General features: G+C 38.5%; 1 protein-coding gene across 1 annotated transcript in view; it reads left to right on the top strand.

Moving 5' to 3' along the window:
• The window catches only part of TTN (titin), a gene marked incomplete at both ends in the record, with an annotated part of 240,774 nt that overhangs the window by 174,953 nt on the left and 44,326 nt on the right, over nt 1–21,495 (top strand). The window contains 35 exons of the mRNA XM_082001715.1: nt 529–843; nt 940–1,088; nt 2,028–2,178; nt 2,268–2,549; nt 2,640–2,942; nt 3,031–3,333; nt 3,452–3,733; nt 4,188–4,487; nt 4,577–4,879; nt 4,998–5,306; nt 5,389–5,670; nt 5,900–6,199; nt 6,347–6,640; nt 6,737–9,703; nt 9,807–10,127; nt 10,236–10,520; nt 10,727–11,026; nt 11,336–11,638; nt 12,741–13,016; nt 13,131–13,430; nt 13,538–13,840; nt 14,073–14,372; nt 14,497–14,784; nt 14,877–15,173; nt 15,263–15,565; nt 15,659–15,964; nt 17,248–17,535; nt 17,643–17,933; nt 18,028–18,315; nt 18,489–19,079; nt 19,173–19,277; nt 19,718–19,915; nt 20,000–20,296; nt 20,421–21,008; nt 21,102–21,404. Of these exons, the coding sequence (XP_081857841.1) occupies nt 529–843; nt 940–1,088; nt 2,028–2,178; nt 2,268–2,549; nt 2,640–2,942; nt 3,031–3,333; nt 3,452–3,733; nt 4,188–4,487; nt 4,577–4,879; nt 4,998–5,306; nt 5,389–5,670; nt 5,900–6,199; nt 6,347–6,640; nt 6,737–9,703; nt 9,807–10,127; nt 10,236–10,520; nt 10,727–11,026; nt 11,336–11,638; nt 12,741–13,016; nt 13,131–13,430; nt 13,538–13,840; nt 14,073–14,372; nt 14,497–14,784; nt 14,877–15,173; nt 15,263–15,565; nt 15,659–15,964; nt 17,248–17,535; nt 17,643–17,933; nt 18,028–18,315; nt 18,489–19,079; nt 19,173–19,277; nt 19,718–19,915; nt 20,000–20,296; nt 20,421–21,008; nt 21,102–21,404 (13,071 nt within the window). The remainder of the gene's footprint in view (nt 1–528; nt 844–939; nt 1,089–2,027; nt 2,179–2,267; nt 2,550–2,639; nt 2,943–3,030; nt 3,334–3,451; nt 3,734–4,187; nt 4,488–4,576; nt 4,880–4,997; nt 5,307–5,388; nt 5,671–5,899; nt 6,200–6,346; nt 6,641–6,736; nt 9,704–9,806; nt 10,128–10,235; nt 10,521–10,726; nt 11,027–11,335; nt 11,639–12,740; nt 13,017–13,130; nt 13,431–13,537; nt 13,841–14,072; nt 14,373–14,496; nt 14,785–14,876; nt 15,174–15,262; nt 15,566–15,658; nt 15,965–17,247; nt 17,536–17,642; nt 17,934–18,027; nt 18,316–18,488; nt 19,080–19,172; nt 19,278–19,717; nt 19,916–19,999; nt 20,297–20,420; nt 21,009–21,101; nt 21,405–21,495) is intronic.

Here is a 21,495-nt window from a genome sequence, read left to right as displayed (position 1 = left end):
AAAATCACATGTAGTACTTAAAAAACTTTTCTCCCTTCTTGTTATACATTAAAATACAATCTCAAGCTTTTTAAAGGTTTAAATATATGAATAAGGTTTACCTGATCAGACTCAGTCATTCTGTTGTATTTGAGACATTATTGACTTTCTAGATCAGGAAAAGTCATTTCCTGCCTTCAGTTCTGAAAGAGAAATTAGACTAGCTTAGAGCTAGTAGAAGGAATGTTAGGCTGGCAAGAGAATATCATTCTTAAAACATCCAAGGTTAGGCTGGGCACTGAAATGATGTACTGATCCAGGAAGGTGAGGAAGACCTCATTTTTGACAATGATTATTTGAAGGGAAGATACTTTATGTTTCACAGAAGTAGACGTACCTGAATAGGGATGGGAAGGTGAATCAGGGAAGGAGTCTCATGCAGATAGGTAACTCCCTGCAACTGTGACCACAGCTCTGTTTTGCACTCTAGCTATCTCCATCTTCCTTTATCTGTTTTTTTACAAGCTATGTGTGAATTTTTCCCCCCAGCTGTTCCTGGACCTTGTGACAAGCCAACAGTTAGCAGTATAACACGTGACTCAATGACTGTAAACTGGGAAGAACCAGAACATGATGGTGGTTCTCCTATTACTGGTTACTGGTTGGAGCGCAAAGAGACTACCGGAAAGAGATGGACCAGGGTTAACCGTGATCCTATCAAACCTATGGCACTGGGGGTTTCATACAAAGTTACAGGTCTTATTGAAGGCTCTGAATATCAGTTCCGTGTTTCAGCTATCAATGCAGCTGGTGTTGGTCCACCAAGCATGCCATCTGATCCAGCAATTGCTAGAGATCCTATTGGTAAATATTTTAGATTCCTATTTTTTAATTTGAAAATATTCCAATAAGAACATAGAATATATTTTTATATTGTAATGTTATGGTGATATTTTTCAGCCCCACCTGGCCCTCCTATTCCAAAAGTTACTGACTGGACAAAGTCTTCTGTAGACTTGGAGTGGGCTCCACCACTAAAGGATGGTGGTTCTAGGGTCACTGGCTACATTGTTGAGTATAAAGAGGAAGGAAAAGAAGAATGGGAACGGGTAGGTGGAAAGCTATTACAGAATCTGCATTTCTTTTCTCTGTGTGTCTGTCAAAAGAAAACCCTCCAGAAAATATTTTTTACTGCTTTTCACTATGCAAGTTATTTTCTAAAAGTCCATATTTTTGTAGCACAATTATCTTCATACGTTAAAAATATAAGACCAAATGTAAAAGTCAGTAATTGCCCCTCTACAACATGAAGTTAACTTTGCAGTTTCTTAAACTTAGAATTTTTAAATTTCTGTTTAAAGATGTGAGAAAATATGTAGGTAATTTGTGACAAAAGAACAGAAGACAAGACCAAGTTAGAACTGGCACAAAAGTAAATCTCACTGGTATCAGATTATGCAAAATCATTTGCAACTGCTATGTTCCTACATTTTCCTACTTTTTTCAATAATGCATTACTCATTTTTTTTTCAATAATGCATTACTGATTCTTTTTTTTCTAAATAATGCATTGCTGAAAATTTAACTGATGCATACCTTGGCTATTTTTTGTATGTCCATAAACCTTTGGGTGCATTTTAAGTAATACCTAAATTTCCTGCAGTGTTTCCATGTAAACAGGCTTCATACTGTGGTTTAAAAAGAACAAAGTATTCCTTTTTTTTTTTTTTTTGCCACTGTCACTTACATGAGTTTATTTGTCCAATAACACATGTAATTCTTCTGAGACCACAGACTATTGTAATTACTGTAACATCCTGGTCTGTTAGAATTATAAAAAAGTGAATCTTCAGAATAGCTTGTATGTCCATGTCCTGTATTTTGTTACACAGATTCTGAAGTATTCTGTGTGAGCTAGATCCATGTGTACTTAAGACTGTCTTGTGGTTTTAAATCTGAAACAACATCTGATTTAAGATTTGTTTCAAGCATCAAAAAGAAATTGATGATACCTTGACGTTAGCTGATGTTATAATATTTTTTTCCAGGTAAAAGATAAAGAAATTAGAGGAACCAAGTTCGTTGTGGCAGGACTGAAAGAAGGATGTTTTTACAAATTTAGAGTTAGAGCAGTGAATGCTGCTGGCATTGGAGAGCCTGGAGAAGTTACAGACATTATTGAAATGAAGGACAGAATTGGTATTTATCATTAACATTTACATTTTTAGGGCTTCCAAGTCAAATTGAGAAAAAATAATTAATTGAATTTTTTTGTTCAACTTCCACAGTGGCTCCTGATATTAATTTGGATGCAAGTGTCAGGGACAGAATTGTTGTTCATGCTGGAGGAGTAATTCGGATCATAGCATATGTCTCAGGAAAACCAGCTCCAACAGTGACTTGGAGCAGGGATGACCGAGTTTTACCAGAAGAAGCCAGAATTGAAGAAACAGCTATTAGTTCTTCTTTGGTCATCAAGAATTGCAAAAGGAGCCATCAGGGTATATACACTCTTCTTGCTAAAAATGCCGGTGGTGAGAGGAAGAAGACTATTATTGTTGATGTGCTAGGTAAATAGCAACTTCAGTCCTTGTGAGCAAGTAAAATTTCATAACATTCAGCATGTATACTTAAATACTCTGTTTCTTCTTTGCTTTCAGATGTACCAGGCCCAGTTGGAATGCCATTCCTTACTGAGAACCTAACCAGTGACTCTTGTAAATTGACATGGTTTACTCCAGAAGATGATGGTGGTTCTCCTATTACCAACTATATAATTGAAAAACGTGAATCTGACCATAGAGCTTGGACACCAGTAAGCTACACAGTTACAAGGCAGAATGCTACTGTTCAGGGACTCACTGAAGGGAAAGCCTACTTTTTCCGAATTGCAGCTGAGAATATAATTGGCATGGGTCCATTCACAGAGACAACAAAAGAGATTGTCATTAGAGATCCAATAAGTAAGTATATTTTTGGGGTTTGGATTACTGTCATATAAGATGAATATGCAGAAAACTGCATTTACCCTTTTTTTTTGTTTATTCACAGCTGTTCCTGACCGTCCAGAAGACCTAGAAGTAAAAGCAGTTACCAAGAACTCTGTTACATTAACTTGGAACCCTCCAAAATATAATGGAGGCTCAGATATCACCATGTATGTTCTAGAGAGCCGTCTTATTGGAAAGGAGAAATTCCACAAAGTTACAAAGGAGAAAATGCTTGATAGGAAATACACTATAGAAGGTTTGAAAGAGGGTGACACCTATGAGTATCGTGTGAGTGCTTGCAATATTGTGGGGCAAGGCAAGCCATCATTTTGCACAAAACCAATCACATGCAAGGATGAAATTGGTATGTATATTTTTCATATTTCTTTTGAAAACAGTGATTACATTTAGTGATTCCTTGCTTTTTCTTATTAATATTGCTGACATTTGTGGGCATTGTGTTTTTTAATACCGTGTTTCAGCTCCTCCATCACTTGACCTTGACTTTAGAGACAAGCTTATTGTTCGGGTTGGTGAAGCTTTCAGCCTGACTGGACGTTACTCAGGCAAGCCTGCACCAAAGGTTACTTGGCTAAAGGATGATATTGTTGTGAAAGAAGATGACCGTACAAAGATCAAGACAACTCCTACAACTCTTTGCTTGGGGATGCTAAAATCTGTCCGTGAAGACTCAGGCAAATATTGCGTTACTGTAGAGAACAGCACAGGATCAAGAAAAGGATTTTGTCAAGTTAATGTTGTTGGTAGGTTTTACTGAACAGTATTGTATGTGATTTTTAGTAGTGATTAGAATTAATTGAATTATATAAATGTAAATATTAAAATGTGTTCTTTATTACATTAATATGATTTACTGCATTCTCATTTGTACTGAAATACAATTTATTAATTTTGAGTACATAGCTAACTCTGGCTTAGTTTATTCAGCATGAATAATTTTATGTCTCTACATGCATTTAGAGAATGTCAACCCTGTAGAAAATATCAGTCACCAAATACCTCATAAGCATTAGAGAATTAAGTCCAGTGAGTCAAACACCTATTAAAGAGGAATAGTCTTGAGGTCTTGATTCCTTATTAAAAACTGTGATGCCAGGTTTCTAATTTCATAATATATTTACTGTATTGACACTCTTTAATCTATGTCACTGTGACATTCATATAAAAGCATGATATGCTTTATTTTTTCTTAAACAGATCGCCCATCACCTCCAGTAGGCCCAGTTATATTTGATGAAGTTCATAAAGATCATATGATAGTTTCCTGGAAACCTCCATTAGATGATGGAGGCAGTGAAATTACAAATTACATTGTTGAGAAGAAGGATGCACACAGAGACCTGTGGATGCCAGTTACATCTACCACAGTTAAGACAACATGCAAAATTCCTAAGCTGCTTGAAGGAAGAGAATATCAAATTCGAATTTATGCTGAAAATCTTTATGGCATAAGTGATCCTCTCATCTCTGACGAGATGAAAGCCAAGGACCGTTTCCGTATGTTATTCATTTATTATCTGACTTTGATACTTTAGTCTTTCCTCTGCTTGTAGTCCTCATAAACTTTTTTTTTTTGTTTCTTCCAGGTGTTCCTGATGCACCTGAGCAACCAATCATTAAGGATGTTACCAAAGACTCTGCAGTAGTGGTTTGGAACAAACCATATGATGGAGGCAAGCCAATAACAAACTATATTGTAGAAAAGAAGGAAACAATGGCTACAAGATGGGTCAGAGTTACCAAAGACCCAATTTTCCCTAGTACCCAGTTTAAAGTACCTGACCTCCTTGAAGGCTGTCAATATGAATTCCGTGTTTCAGCAGAAAATGAGATTGGCGTTGGTGATCCTAGTCCACCATCAAAGCCAATTTTTGCTAGAGATCCAATCGGTAAAGTATTAAATTTAATTTCTCATTGAAATTTTAATGCACTTTTCATTTTGGTTTGAAAATCATTTTAATAGTTTCCTTTTTCTCCCATTTCTTTCTTTTTTTGTTTTTTTAACAGCAAAACCAAGTCCCCCTGTTAATCCGGAAGCAGTAGATAAAACTAAAAATTCAGTTGATTTATCTTGGCAACCACCACGTCATGATGGTAATGGCAAGATAATTGGCTACCTTGTTGAGTATCAGAAGGTTGGAGATGAAGAATGGAAAAAGGCAAATCTCACAGCAGATTCTTGTCCTGAAACAAAATACAAAGTCACTGGCCTTACTGAGGGTTTAACCTATAAGTTCAGGGTCAAGGCAGTCAATGCAGCAGGTGAATCTGAACCAGCCTATGTTCCTGATCCAGTAGAAGTAAAGGACAGACTTGGTGAGTTTAATAAAATCAGATAAGTTTACCTAAGAAGAGATTTTTTTCCTTATTTTCTAAAAACATAAAATTTTCATTCCAGAACCTCCTGAGCTGATACTTGATGCTAATATGGCCCGAGAACAGCATGTAAAAGCTGGAGATACCCTAAGACTTAGTGCTGTTATTAAAGGTGTTCCATTCCCAAAAGTTTCTTGGAAGAAAGAAGATCATGAGGTCTCACCCAAAGCTGATATTGAGGTTACAGGAGTTGGCAGTAAGCTTGAAATTCGTAACACTGTCCATGAAGATGGTGGAATTTACTCCCTGACAGTTGAAAATCCAGCTGGTTCAAAGACTGTTTCAGTAAAAGTTGTTGTCTTAGGTAATCTTTTTGATGTTCCTTTTATACTGCATGTTTTTATTCTATAATTAGAAATGAAGAAATAAAGAAATGTCTGGAAAATATCAATTAACGAAGTTATAAAAAATACACAGTAGAAAAAGGACTAAAAGTTACATGAAATATACTCATTTCTCTTGAAAGTTACTAAATTTTGTAAAAAAATGCTTTGGTTATCAAATAAATAAGTTTCAATTTTTGTCAATATTAGATAAGCCTGGTCCACCCAGAAATCTGCAAACTAGTGAAGTTAGAAGTGATTCTTGCTATCTGACTTGGATGGAACCAGAAGATGATGGTGGCTCTGTCATTACCAACTATGTGGTGGAAAGGAAAGATGTAGCTTCTGCTCAGTGGGTAGCCATCTCATCATCCTCCAAGAAACGCAGTCACATGGCTAAATATCTGATGGAAGGCATTCAGTACCTCTTTCGAGTTGCAGCTGAGAACCAGTTTGGTAGAGGTCCATATGTGGAAACAATCAAGCCTATTAAAGCTATAGATCCACTGCGTAAGTGTTTTTCAGTTATATGATTTGGTTTGTTCACATTGCTCTTGGTAATTTTTGAGATTACCTTGTTGGTACTAATGTGAACATGGTACGCTGCTACCATAGATTGGCCATCCTAGTAACCATTTCGGTTTTGTATTTTAAAAGATCCTCCAGGGCCGCCAAAGAATCTGCATCATGTAGATGTTGACAAGACTGAAGTTTCCCTTGTTTGGAATCGACCAGATCGTGATGGTGGTGCTGAGATAACTGGATACTTGGTGGAATATCAAGAAGATGGTGCAGATGAGTGGACAAAGTTCCAGACGGTGCCTATGCTAGACTGTGTTGTTACAGGCTTACAAAAAGGAAAAATATACAAATTCCGTGTGAAAGCTCAGAATATTGTTGGTCTTAGCCTTCCAGATACAACTATACCAATAGAGTGTCAAGAAAAACTAGGTAAGTTTTGGTTTTTCATGCTGTTTCACTGATTATTTCTCTCTTTCTTTAAGCATTTGCCCTGAAAAGGTAATTTCTATTTTTCTCTAATTTCAGTACCTCCATCTGTGGAATTAGATGTGAAGTTAATTGAAGGTCTTGTTGTTAAAGCTGGCACCACAGTGAGACTTCCTGCCATTATGAGAGGTGTGCCAGTTCCCACTGCAAAATGGGTTACTGATGACACGGAAATTAAAACGGATGGTAGACACAAGATTGAGACTGACAATTATTCAACTGTACTTACCATCAAAGACTGCATAAGAAAAGATACAGGAGAATATCTACTCACAGTATCGAATGCAGCTGGCAGCAAAACTGTTGCTCTACATCTTACAGTTTTGGATGTTCCTGGCCCCCCAACTGGTCCTATTAATATTCTTGAAGTAACACCAGAACATATGGTTATTTCTTGGCGCCCTCCTAAAGATGATGGTGGGAGTCCTATAATAAATTATATTGTTGAGAAGCGTCAGTCAAAGAAAGAAACTTGGGGAGTGGTTAGCTCTGGAACAAGTCACACAAAAATTAAGATTCCACGACTGCAGAAAGGCTGTGAATATATTTTCCGTGTTCGGGCAGAAAATAAGATAGGCATTGGTGCACCCCTTGATTCAGAACCAACAGTTGCTAAATATATGTTTGATCCACCATCCCCACCTGGTAAACCAACTGTTTATGATATTACAGAAAATGCTGCAACAGTGTCTTGGACCCTACCAAAATCTGATGGTGGAACTCCAATAACTGGTTATATACTTGAACGTCGGGAAGCATCTGGTAAATGGGTGCGTGTCAATAAGACACCAATACTTGATATGAAATACAGAGTCACTGGTCTTTTTGAAGGCAACACATATGAATTCAGAGTTTTTGCAGAAAACATGGTGGGCTTAAGCAAACCGTCTCCAAGCTCTGATCCAATAAAAGCGTCACGTCCTATTACTCCTCCTGGACCACCTATAAATCCAAAATTAAAAGACAAAACCAAAGAAACAGCTGATCTTGTGTGGACAAAGCCCCTCAAAGATGGTGGCAGCCCAATTCTGGGATATGTTGTGGAATGTCAGAAAACTGGAACTACACAATGGAATAGGATTAATAAGGATGAACTCATTAGACAGTGTGCTTTCAGAGTACCTGGGTTAATAGAAGGAAATGAATATAAATTCCGAATAAAAGCTGTCAACATTGTGGGAGAGGGAGAACCAAGAGAGCTGGCAGAAACTGTACTTGCAAAGGATATTCTTAGTCCTCCAGAAGTAAGCCTAGATGTGACCTGTCGAGACTTAATTACTGTCCGAGTAGGCCAAACAATCCGTATTACTGGTAAAGTAAAAGGCAGGCCAGATCCTGACATAACATGGTCTAAAGATGGCAAAGCATTAGTCCAAGAAAAGCGAGTTGAAATAGTCCATGATCTACCTAATGTTGAACTGCAAGTGAAAGAAGCCAAAAGATCTGATCATGGCAAATATATAATAGCAGCTAAGAACAGTTGTGGACATGCTCAAGCTTTTGCTGTTGTTAATGTACTTGACAGACCTGGACCATGTCAGAACCTGAAAATAAGCTATGTCACAAAAGATTCTTGTATGATTGCTTGGGAGAGTCCAGTGGATAATGGTGGCTCTGAAATTACAAATTACATAGTAGAGTACCGTCAACCAAACCAGAGGGGATGGTCAATTGTCTCCTCTGATATCACTAAACGATTAGTGAAGGCAAATCTTATGGAGAACCGTGAGTACTTCTTCAGGGTTTGTGCAGAAAACAAAATAGGTCCAGGTCCTTGCATTGAGACCAAGACTCCCATCCTTGCCATCAATCCTATTGACAAGCCTGGAGAGCCGGAAAATCTTCACATTGCAGAGAAAGGAAAGACATTTGTATATCTGAAGTGGAGAAGGCCAGATTATGATGGTGGAAGTCCCAATTTAAGTTATCATGTTGAGAGAAAACTGAAAGATTCAGATGAATGGGAAAGGGTTCACAAAGGCAGCATTAAGGAAACACACTACATGGTAGATAAATGTGTTGAAAATAAGATTTACCAATTCCGAGTTCAAACCAAAAATGAGGCAGGTGAAAGTGACTGGGTAAGAACAGCTGAAGTTGTTGTGAAGGAAGATCTGCAGAAACCAGTACTAGATTTGAAGCTAAGTGGGGTGCTAACTGTGAAAGCAGGTGACACAATTAGAATTGAAGCTGGAGTCAGAGGAAAACCACAGCCTGAAGTTGTATGGACAAAGGACAAAGATGCCACAGATCTAACCAGATCTCCAAGAGTCAGTATTGAAACAACTTCTGACACATCTAAGTTTGTTCTCACAAAATCAAGGCGTAGTGATGGTGGGAAATACGTGATTACTGCAACTAACACAGCTGGTAGTTTCGTAGCATATGCTACTGTTATTGTCTTGGATAAACCAGGTCCTGTAAGAAACTTGAAAGTCACTGACATTTCAAGTGATAGATGTACTGTTACTTGGGACCCTCCAGAAGATGATGGTGGTTGTGAAATACAGAACTACATCCTGGAAAAATGTGAAAGCAAGCGTATGGTTTGGTCTACATACTCTTCCTCTGTCCTAACAAACTATGCAAATGTGACACGCCTCATTGAGGGTAATGAATATATATTCAGAGTTCGTGCAGAGAATAAAATGGGCACTGGTCCACCAACAGAAACACACCCAATTATTGCAAAAACAAAATATGATAGACCTGGACGCCCTGACCCGCCAGATGTCACAAGAGTTAGCAAAGAAGAGATGACTGTGGTTTGGAATCCCCCAGAATATGATGGTGGCAAATCAATTACAGGATACATTTTAGAGAAGAGAGAGAAACGATCACTAAGATGGGTTCCTGTTACTAAGACTGCAATTCCAGAGAGACGCAAGAAGGTGACTAATCTCATCCCTGGTCATGAATATCAGTTCCGCGTCAGTGCTGAAAATGAAGTCGGACTTGGAGAACCAAGCTTGCCATCAAGACCTGTGGTAGCAAAAGACCCAATAGGTATCATACCACTGTATTCTACTGTATTTTGTTTTAATGTTAACATAACAGATTGCTAAATTGCACAACTGTGTTCTTATCTGTAATTTTTATTGTCTTTCAGAGCCACCTGGTCCTCCCACAAACTTGAGAGTGGTTGATAGTACAAAGAGTTCCATAACCCTTGGCTGGGGAAAACCAGTGTATGATGGTGGTGCTCCAATTATTGGATATGTTGTTGAAATTAGACCAAAAGTTGAGGGTGCTGATCCTGAAGCAGGATGGAAACGATGCAACGTTGCTGCCCAAGTTATTCATACAGAATTTACAGCCACCAGCCTGGATGAGAACCAATTATATGAGTTCAGAGTTTCTGCCCAAAACCAGGTTGGCCTTGGCCGACCAGCTGAACTGAAAGAAGCTGTGTCTCCCAAAGAAATACTTGGTGAGTTTTCCCATCCTCTTTATGAGTATTTACATAAAACCTTTATTTGTTCTTGTTTTCTTTTATGTGCTAAACTTTGCCTTTTATTTCTTTAATTTTGTCCTTCAGAACCTCCTGAGATTGAGCTGGATGCAAGCATGAGAAAATTAGTCACAGTCAGGGCAGGATGCCCTATTAGACTTTTTGCCATTGTTAGGGGTCGCCCAGCACCAAAAGTCACCTGGAGGAGAATGGGTGTTGATAATGTTATCAGAAAAGGACAAGTTGATCTGGTTGACACTATGGCCTTCTGTGTCATCCCTGATTCAACACGTGATGACTCAGGCAAATATTCATTGACACTTGTTAATGCAGCTGGAGAAAAGGCTGTATTTGTGAACGTCAGAGTCCTGGGTAAGTAATGAGAGAAATACCTCTAGACAATTTTTTAACTGCATTGAATATTCATTGCAGGAATTTTTTATAACCGCAGGTGCTACAGTTTTTGAGCACAGCTGTATCAACTAACACTAACTCCCCTGTATAGGAAGCTGTTAGCCCCCTTTAATTTTAATTTACTAAAGAAGAAAAGACTAGCATAAATTGAAATTTCTTTACAGATACTCCTGGACCTGTGTCGGACTTCAAGGTTTCAGATGTCACCAAGATGTCATGCCATCTTTCATGGGCACCTCCAGAGAATGATGGTGGTAGCCCAGTGACTCATTACATCCTGCAGAAACGTGAGGCTGACAGGAAGACCTGGGGAACAGTCACTGCAGAACTAAAGAAAACTAGTTTCCAAATAGCTAACCTTGTACCTGGAAATGAATATTTCTTTAGAGTAACAGCAGTAAATGAATATGGGTCAGGTGTTCCAAGTGACATACCAAAACCAGTTCTAGCAACAGATCCCCTAAGTAAGTATGCCTTTACGCACATTTTGTTTTTTCTCTAATTTTAATAAGATTTTGCATTTTTTGAAAGTTGGTGTTTCTAAATTGGATTATGCTACTAACTACTCAGTGATAAACATAAATATTTCTGTGTCAGTTTCATTCAAATAATACAATCTACGAATAATAATACCTTTCCAGTTCTTAAGAATTTTTCTATATTGTCCTTGTTGAGTTAGCATGGATGACATCCAATAATTCAACAAGTATTTGATAGTCAGAAAACCTTGAAAATTCAATGTTTAATGTGTTTCTTTTTTTTTCCCCTGAAAGGTGAACCTGATCCACCAAGAAAACTTGAAGTTACTGAAATTACAAAGAATAGTGCTACTTTAGGCTGGCTGCCACCACTGCGTGATGGAGGGTCTAAAGTTGATGGTTACATTGTTAGCTACAAAGAAGATGACCAACCAGCAGATCGCTGGACAGAATATTCGGTTGTTAAAGATCTCTCCATTGTTGTAGCTGGTCTGAAAGAGGGAAAGAAGTACAAGTTTAGAGTGGCAGCTAGAAATGCTGTAGGAGTAAGTTTGCCAAGGGAAACTGAAGGAGTATTTGAAATTAAAGAACAACTCAGTAAGTAATAATTTAAATACCACCTATGTTGCAATAATCTGCACTAGTCTGCTTTGATAATGAAATGAGCAAGAATTCTAGTTTGAGTGAGTCCCAGAAAGACATATGCTTTACGAAGTCATCTGGAGGATTATGGTTAACTGTATTGAATATTTCAACAGGTCAGAAAGGATGAGAGTTGACCACTAATTCAGAATTATTAAAGAATATTGCAGGTATGGTTTCAGTGGAAACCAGAAGATAGAAACTAAGGAGAAATAATAAATACCTTCAATGAAAGAGAGAAAGAGTCAGAGTGGTAGTTTGAGAGATAAATGGTGCCAAAAGTGGGAGCTGTTTTAAAATAAGAGAAAACAAGTTTTTTATAGTGTAGAGTTGGTTGAGAATGTAAAGCTACAGGCAGGGAGGACAGGTTGGCCTAATAACATGGCAGGGTCCCTGAGGCACAGGAGGATGTAGGGGTAAGGGGCAGATGAGAAGAACCTTCTTCATTTGTGAAATGGAAAGAGGAAGAGAGAGGTACAGGAGCAAAAGAGAATGAAAACTAGCCAATGGCAGGAAGAAAAGTACACTAAACATACTGCCAGGTTTCTTTTGGGAGAAATCAGAAGGATTTTGTGCAAAAGAAGTAGAAAGGGCTCTACCTGAAGAATAATTCAAGGGTATAAAAAGATTGACTGTGGAAATGGGTTTAATTCAGTGATAACTTCAGTCTTTCTTTTCTCCTCCTTCATGTCTGTCTTGTAAAAAGTAAGCAATAAATGAGCAACGACAAGTTTGAGATACAAAGTGTAATTATGAGTCATGCATTAATAGTACACAGGTCTCTACATAAACGTGAGAAGGCAATCCAAACTCAAAGATACTCTCTTATGAACTGTACAAGAAAGTAAAAGCAAGAATGGAATGGATATTGCCCACTGCAGAATCTCTAGTTGTCCATAAGTGGAACCTAAATTAAAAATTATCAAGTCATTCCTACTGTTGATTCCACTTGAGAGAGAAGCTGAGAACTTTCACACAAAAACATAAGGATAAGTAAATTAATTTGTCACAGAAGTTAAATTTATATGTCTGTACGTGATTTTTTTTTTTTTTCCAGTCCCACCTAAGATCCTGATGCCTGATCACGTTCACATTAAAGCTGGAAAGAAACTGAGAATTGAAGCTCATGTATATGGGAAACCTCAGCCAGTCTGTAAATGGTTGAAAGGAGATCAAGATGTAATTACATCCAGTCGCCTTGCTGTGCATAAAGCAGAAAAGTCTTCTGTTCTTATCATTAAGGATGTGACTAGAAAAGATTCTGACTTTTACACTCTTACTGCAGAAAATAGCTCTGGTACTGATAGTCAGAAAATCAGAGTGGTCGTCATGGGTATGTTCCATTTGATTATTTTTAAACCCAGCTTTATACAAAACTAGGTTTAGTATATTCCAGTGGTTGCCATTTTCTTTCATCCCTTTTTTCTTAATATACTTTTTTGTGCAGATAAACCAGGCCCACCACAGCCTCCATTTGATATTTCTGAAATAGATGCTGATGCTTGCACTCTTGCATGGCATATACCTCTCGAAGATGGTGGCAGTAACATTACAAACTATATAGTTGAGAAATGTGATGTAAGCCGAGGAGACTGGGTAACGGCTTTAGCTTCTGTCACAAAGACAAGCTGCAGAATTGGAAAACTGATTCCTGGAGAAGAGTATATATTCCGCGTTCGTGCTGAAAATCGTTTTGGGATTTCTGAGCCGCTTACTTCTGGCAAGATGATTGCAAGATTCCCATTTGGTATGTCATGTTTTGATAGCAGCATTTCTCTTTTTTTTTTTTTTCCCCCCCCGGTCCTCCTAATAAGAAAGCATGTGATTGATATCAATCTTTGTATTTCTTTCTAGATGTTCCTAGTGAACCAAAGAATGCACGTATTACCAAGGTCAATAAAGACTGCATTTTTGTTGCCTGGGATAGACCAGATAGTGATGGAGGCAGTCCAATCACTGGTTATCTCATTGAGCGCAAAGAAAGGAACAGTTTACTATGGGTGAAAGCTAACGACACAGCTGTGCGCTCCACAGAATATCCTTGTGTGGGGCTCATTGAAGGTCTTGAGTATACTTTCAGAATTTATGCATTGAACAGAGCTGGAGCAAGTAAACCTAGTAAACCAACTGAGTTTGTCACAGCAAGAGCACCAGTTGGTAAGTCAAACATACTAATAATTTGCAACAGACTACTGTTTTTATGGTCATTTTCAATACATCTGCAACTCTTTTTATGATCTTCAATTTGCCCTTATGTTTATATTTTCATGTTTACCGTGAGTGCTCTGTGTGGGTATGCTATAAATAGGATCCAGCATTATTAAAGCCATTTTTTAGTATGTTAGCTTTTTTGGCAAAGCAGACTATAACATGATCTTATTTTCCTTAGATCCGCCTGGAAAACCTGAAGTTATTGATGTCACTAAGAGTACTGTATCACTGATATGGACAAGACCAAAGCATGATGGTGGTAGCAAACTTATTGGCTACTTTGTTGAAGCGTGCAAATTACCAGGTGATAAGTGGGTTCGGTGCAATACAACTCCACATCAAATACCCCTAGAAGAGTACACTGCTACTGATTTGGAAGAAAATGCTCAATATCAATTTAGAGCAATTGCCAAGACAGCAGTTAACATCAGCCGACCTTCAGAACCTTCTGATCCAGTGACCATTCATCCAGAAAATGGTAAGAAGTGTAAAAGCATTGAGAACTCTGATAAGAATCTGTGCATATTGAACTGTCACTCATGTGAAAAACAAGATGTTTATCTCTTATTGGATTGATTAACTCTTGGGCTCTTTCCTTTCAGTTCCCCCCAGAATAGAGTTGGATCTGTCCATGCAATCACAACTTACAGTAAAAGCTGGAACTAATGTGCGTCTGGAGGCGAATGTATATGGCAAGCCGATGCCAACAATCACCTGGAAGAAAGAAGGAGAAGTTTTGAAGACATCTGAAGGTGTTAAGATCACCACTAAGAGAAATCTTGCTACCGTTGAGTTATTCAGTGTTAACAGGAAGCAAACAGGAGACTATACTATTACTGCTGAAAATGCAAGCGGATCAAAGTCAGCAACCATTAAGCTTAAAGTACTTGGTAAGCTAAAGACTGTCTGTTAATAAAAACATTTATAGTTAAATGATATAGCAAGAGATAGAGCCATAACAATGTGATGTTTATTCTTCTAGATAAGCCTGGTCCACCGGCCTCCGTTAAAATCAAACATATGTATGCAGATCGTGCAATGCTTTCTTGGGAGCCTCCTCTGGAAGATGGAGGTTCAGAAATTACTAACTACATTGTAGACAAGCGTGAAACGAGCAGACCAAACTGGGCCCAAGTCAGTGCCAACGTACCCATTACAAGCTGCACAGTGGAGAAACTAATAGAAGGACATGAGTATCAGTTCCGCATATGTGCTGAAAACAAATATGGTGTTGGAGACCCTATCTTGACTGAACCAGCAGTTGCTAAGAATCCATATGGTAAGTGCTTTGTGGGATAGCTTCCTTAGTCACTGGTTTTTTGTGTGCACTTATGAATGTGAATATAACTTTCAAATAAATCTTCACAGATGTACCCGGACCCTGTGATCCACCGATAATTAGCAATGTAACGAAAGACTTTATGACTGTTAGCTGGAAGCCACCAGCTAGTGATGGTGGATCCCCAATAACTGGTTATATACTTGAGAAGCGTGAAACTAAGGCTCTTAACTGGACAAAGGTAACCAGAAAGCCTGTCATTGAAAGAACTGTTAAGGCTACTGGACTCCAAGAAGGAACAGAATATGAGTTCCGGGTGATAGCGTTGAATAAGGCTGGACCTGGCAAGCCTAGTGCACCATCTAAAGCAGTGTATGCTCGTGATCCTCAATGTAAGCTAAAAGTCTCAGATATTTTCCATGGTTATTTCCAAATACTTTTGCACAGCAGTTGGTATGATAATTTTATGTTATTTTAATTCTCAGATCCTCCTGGGCCACCTGCTTTCCCGAAAGTGGTTGATACCACTCGTAATTCGATAAGCCTGTCATGGAGCAAACCAGCATATGATGGAGGAAGCCCTATTATTGGTTATCTAGTGGAAGCAAAAAGAGCTGACACAGACAACTGGGTCAGATGCAATCTACCCAAGAACTTACAGGCTACGCGATTTGTGGTAACAGGGCTGATAGAAGATACAGAGTACCAGTTCCGTGTTTATGCTGTCAATAAGATTGGATACAGTGATCCAAGTGATGTTGCTGATAAACACACTGCCAAAGACATTTTAAGTATGTTCACTGAAAACAAGTTACCTTGCTGGCTTTTGCTTTAATTCATGGGATGGGTTCCAAAGACAGGGTTTGTCACAGATCACAGAAGCAGATTAATTTGGAATGAGTCATTTCTCAAAAATGTAGGCTACAAGGGGCTAATTTGGAAGACAGTAGGGCAGTTAGGAACTGAGCAGAATCTGACTGGTGTCTGCTCTTTTCATTTGTATGCTAGACACTCTTCTGCCTCCTATTTTGGGTCTTCAAGAATTTTTTCTTTCTCTAATCCTAAAAGTAAACTTTTCAGATTTCTCTTATATTCTTAAAACTTCCAGTCGTCTTAGAATCGTAGAGTCATTAAGGTTGCAAAGGAACTCTAAGATCATCAAGTCCAACTGTCAACCCAACACCACCATGCCCACTAAACCTCCAGTGATAGTGACTCCACCACTTCCCTGGGCAGCCTGTTCCAATGCCTGACCACTCTCTTGGTGAAGAAATTTTTCCTAATACCCAATCTAAACTTCCCTTGGGGCAACTTCAGGCCATTTCCTCTCGTGATATCACTAGTTACTTGGGAGAAGAGACCAACACCCACCTCACTACAACCTCCCCTCAGCCTCCTCTTCTCCAGACTAAATAATCCCAGTTCCCCCAGCTGCTCCTCACAAAACTTGTTCTCCAGAACCCTCACCAGCTTCATTGCCCTTCTTTGGACACACTCAAGCACCTCAGTGTCCTTCTTGTAGTGAGGGGGTCAAAACTAAACACAGTATTTGAGGTGCGGCCTCACCAGTGCTGAGTACAGGGGCACAATCACTTCCCTTCTTCATGTCCTCTAAATAATTTTAAAGCCAAGATTACTACTCTAAGCATCTGCGTGGTACACTATTTAATTGTATGACATTCCTTAAGAGCCATTCTGGCTTCAGTATGCATTTTGTTGTATGTACAAAAGCATTGCTTCACAGAACTGACTTGGTTCATGATATGCAGTACATTCCAGGAGACTTTGAAGCTCCTTTGAGTTCTAGAGTAACTAGGAGACCTCTTCATATGATAAGTAATGTAAATGGTGGAAAATGCAGAAAAAAAGGAAGTGAAATCAGTGCAAAAAAATGCCAAGTTTGCAAATGATCTTGAAATGGGAGTCAGGACCCTAACTCACTAATATCATCACAGGCATGAGAACAAGTTGGTTGATCTAGTTAAATGCCAGTAGAGGAACTTTTCATCACAGCAGCTTTAGTGATAATCTTAAAGACTATGTTTTAATTGTATGTCTTTTGTTAAACACACAGTTCCTCCTGAAGGAGAACTTGATGCAGAACTAAGGAAAGTCCTTGTGTTGCGTGCTGGAGTCACAATGAGACTTTATGTACCAGTAAGAGGACGTCCACCTCCAAAGATTACGTGGTCTAAAGTGGGTGCCAACCTAAGAGATAGACAAGGATTAGACATCAAGTCAACTGATTTTGATACCTTCCTGCGTTGTGAAAATGTAAACAAATATGATGCTGGAAAATATGTCCTCAGTCTGGAGAACAGCTGTGGGAAAAAAGCATACACCATTGTTGTAAAAGTACTTGGTAAGTGTCAGAGTTTTCCCCATTATAATATATTTGTTAACTTTTTATTTGATAATTTTTTGTATTTTGTTTACTAAATCAAATATGGGGTTGTTGTGTTTATCTAGATACCCCAGGCCCTCCAATTAACCTGATTGTAAAGGAAGCATCTAAGGATTCTGCCTTCATTACATGGGAACCTCCACTAATAGATGGTGGCAGTCCAATCACAAATTATGTTGTTGAAAAACGTGATGCAGAAAGAAAGTCGTGGTCCACAGTAACAACAGAATGTCCAAAGACAAGCTGCAGGATAACTAACTTAGAAGAAGGCAAATCTTACTTCTTCAGGGTTTTTGCTGAAAATGAATACGGTATTGGTGACCCCTGTGAAACTCGTGATGCTGTTAAAGCTTCTGGTATGAAAAATTAATCCATTTTGCTTATTTTGGTATTCAAATCATTTTTATTTGCAGCTTGAATGGACACTGACTATGCTTTTCTTCCCTCTAGAAACACCTGGGCCAGTTGTGGATCTAAAAGCTTCAGCTGTAACAAAATCATCATGTAATTTAGTATGGAAAAAACCAGTCAGTGATGGTGGAAGCCGTATTTTTGCATATGTTGTAGAGGTCCTGACTGGTGAAGATAAATGGCAAGAAGTCATGCGGGCAAAGAACCTCCATTTTTCAATGAGAGACCTAAAAGAAGGACAAGAATACACTTTCAGAGTGAGAGCCCAAAATGATGCTGGATATGGAACTCCAACAGAGCTCACGATTGTGGCAAGAGATGATGTTGGTAAGAAGCAATTTAAGATCATTAATTCAATGCTTCACTTACCCAAATTACATTTATTTTATGCTTACTACCATTAGTATGCATACATACAAATCAGATGCCTTTAAAACAGCATCTTAATTTTATCACAGAGTTTATGCATAGTTGAATAATCGTTTCTTTTATTTTTACAGTGGCACCTGATCTTGATTTAAGAGATCTACCTGATTTGTGCTATATAGCTAAAGAAGGTAGCAATTTCCGTCTTAAAATCCCAATTAAAGGCAAGCCTGTCCCAGCTGTAACTTGGAAGAAAGGTGAAGACCAGGCACTTACTGAGAGTGGAAGAGTTGCATTTGAATCCACAGCAGTTAACACCACGCTTGTAGTACATGACTGCCAGAAAGCTGATGCTGGAAAATACACAATAACTCTGAAAAATGTTGTTGGCAGCAAGGAAGGCACTATTTCTGTGAAAGTTGTTGGCAAACCTGGCATACCAACAGGTCCAGTGAAATTTGACGAAGTCACAGCCGATGCCATAACCTTGAAGTGGGGCCCTCCAAAAGATGATGGTGGTTCAGAAATCACTAACTATGTCCTAGAGAAGAGAGATAATGTAAACAATAAGTGGGTGACTTGTGCCTCTGCAGTCCAGAAAACCACATTTAGAGTTACAAGACTTCATGAAGGAAATGAATATACATTCAGGATCAGGGCTGAAAATAAATATGGAATAGGTGAAGGTCTTAAATCTGACCCTGTCATTGCAAAACATCCTTTTGGTAAGTATCCATTATAATTTTCAAAATTGAAAAAAAATGTTTTAGGGGTGATGTTTATTTTTTATGTTACTGCATTTTTTTTTAATTATTTAGATGTGCCAGATGCTCCTCCACCTCCCAACATTGTTGCTGTTCGGCATGAATCTGTAGCTCTGACTTGGACTGATCCCAGAAGAACTGGAGGCTCACCAATCACAGGTATATCTCTAAAATCTTCCCTATTATTTCAGTTCTTAATAGTTTATGCTTTAGATTGATTGATTTCGCTGTTTTACTTCCTATTCTTTATAATGAATTTTTTATAAATTTAACTTAAAAGTCAGGAAAAGACTAGCTGAGAAACAATATATTTGCCCAGAGCCAAAATATCTAAAGAAAGAAAAACAAACTCACCTATATGTGGTGGTGAGTTTGGGTTTTTTTGCTAATTAGCTTTTTTTGCTAGTTAGGCTGTTTTTGCTAGTTAGATGTTTTGCAAATTAGGTTTTTTGCTAATTGTATTTACAAATACCTCGTCATTGCAATGTATGTCCACATCCTGGTTTTCAAGTCCTCTTGCACAATGCCTATGTGACATGCCATACAGGCAGTATGATGGTTCACAATGCCATATTTTAATCTCACCATTTATCTTCTAGGTTATCACATTGAAGTCAAAGAAAGAAATAGTCTTCTGTGGAAGAGAGCAAACAAAACGCCAATAAGAATGAAAGAATTCAGAGTGACAGGGTTGACTGAAGGTCTGGAATATGAATTCAGAGTAATGGCAATCAATATGGCTGGAGTAGGTAAACCAAGTCTGCCATCTGAACCAGTTGTGGCACTTGATCCTATTGGTAAGTCACCAGGAGAACAGAAAGGGAAATTCTGAAATTTGAAATAACTTTTGTTTGATCACTATTGATTATTTTTTCTTCTAGATCCTCCTGGGAAACCTGAAGTTATCAATGTAACTCGGAACTCAGTAACACTCATTTGGACAGAACCAAAATACGATGGTGGACATAAATTAACTGGCTATATTGTTGAAAAGCGTGATTTACCCTCAAAGACTTGGACAAAAGCTAATCATGTGAATGTTCCAGACTGTGCATTTACTGTAACTGACCTCACTGAAGGCTCCAAATACGAGTTCAGAATTAGAGCAAAGAACACTGCTGGAGCTATCAGTCCTCCATCTGAATCCACAGGAACCATAATATGCAAGGATGAGTATGGTATGTAGGTGGCATCAAAAATGTAGAATTTTATTTGAATAATTAATATCAAATCCTCTTCCCCCCCCTCCCCCCCGCCATGTTCTTGTGGTAACAATTGGGGGGGGTTTGTTTGTTTTCACAGAGGCACCAAGTATTGTTATTGATCCTACTTTGAAGGAAGGTCTAACAGTAAAAGCAGGAGACACCATTACAGTGTCTGCTATTAGTATCCGTGGCAAACCACCTCCAACTTCAGCATGGTCAAAAGCTGGAAAAGATTTTAGACCTTCAGAGCTTGTGCACATTGAAACCACACCAACTTCTTCTACGCTAACTGTCAAATATGCAGCCAGAAAAGATTCTGGAGAATACACAATCACTGCAACCAATCCTTTTGGCACTAAGCAGGAAAGCATACATGTGAAAGTTTTGGATGTTCCAGGACCTCCGGGGCCTATTGAAATCAGCAATGTTTCAGCAGAAAAAGCTACTCTTACATGGACACCTCCTGCAGAAGATGGTGGATCACCAGTCAAATCATATGTTCTTGAAAAGAGAGAAACTAGTCGACTTCTCTGGACATTGGTTGCTGAAAATATTGAAAGCTGTAGGCATGTTGTTAGCAAGCTCATTCAAGGAAATGAGTATGTTTTCCGTGTCTCAGCAGTAAATCAGTATGGCAAGGGTGAACCAGTACAATCAGAACCAGTTAAAATGGTGGATAGATTTGGTATGTAGAACAAGCTAAGAAGTTCCAGTGTGTTTTTATTAATCTCTGAAGACTTGATTTTTGTTTTAACTGTAATTTTTTCTTCCTTATCAGGTCCCCCAGGCCCTCCTGGAAAACCAGAAGTAACGAATGTGACTAAAAATACTGTCACAGTTACCTGGAAAAGGCCGGTAGATGATGGTGGAAGTGAAATCACGGGTTACTATGTGGAGCGAAGAGAAAAGAAAGGCTTAAGATGGGTCAGAGCAACAAAGAAACCAGTTTCAGATCTTAGATGCAAAGTAACTGGTCTCCTGGAAGGAAATGAATATGAATTTCGTGTCAGTGCAGAGAATAGAGCGGGAGTTGGACCACCAAGTGATGCTTCAAACTCAGTCGTATGCAAGGATGTTGCATGTTAGTATCATGCCTTTTTGGCGATGGATGGGGAGCACATTCAGACAGTGTTAAGAGTGACTTCCTCTGTAATGTAATGTTTTATCTTTTC

The sequence above is a fragment of the Phaethon aethereus genome (assembly GCF_964289735.1).
Source record: "Phaethon aethereus genome assembly, chromosome: 6".
NCBI classification, from domain to species: domain Eukaryota; kingdom Metazoa; phylum Chordata; class Aves; order Phaethontiformes; family Phaethontidae; genus Phaethon; species Phaethon aethereus.
The sequence above is the reverse complement of the archived record's forward strand: the minus strand, read 5'-3'. Positions and strand labels throughout refer to the sequence as shown.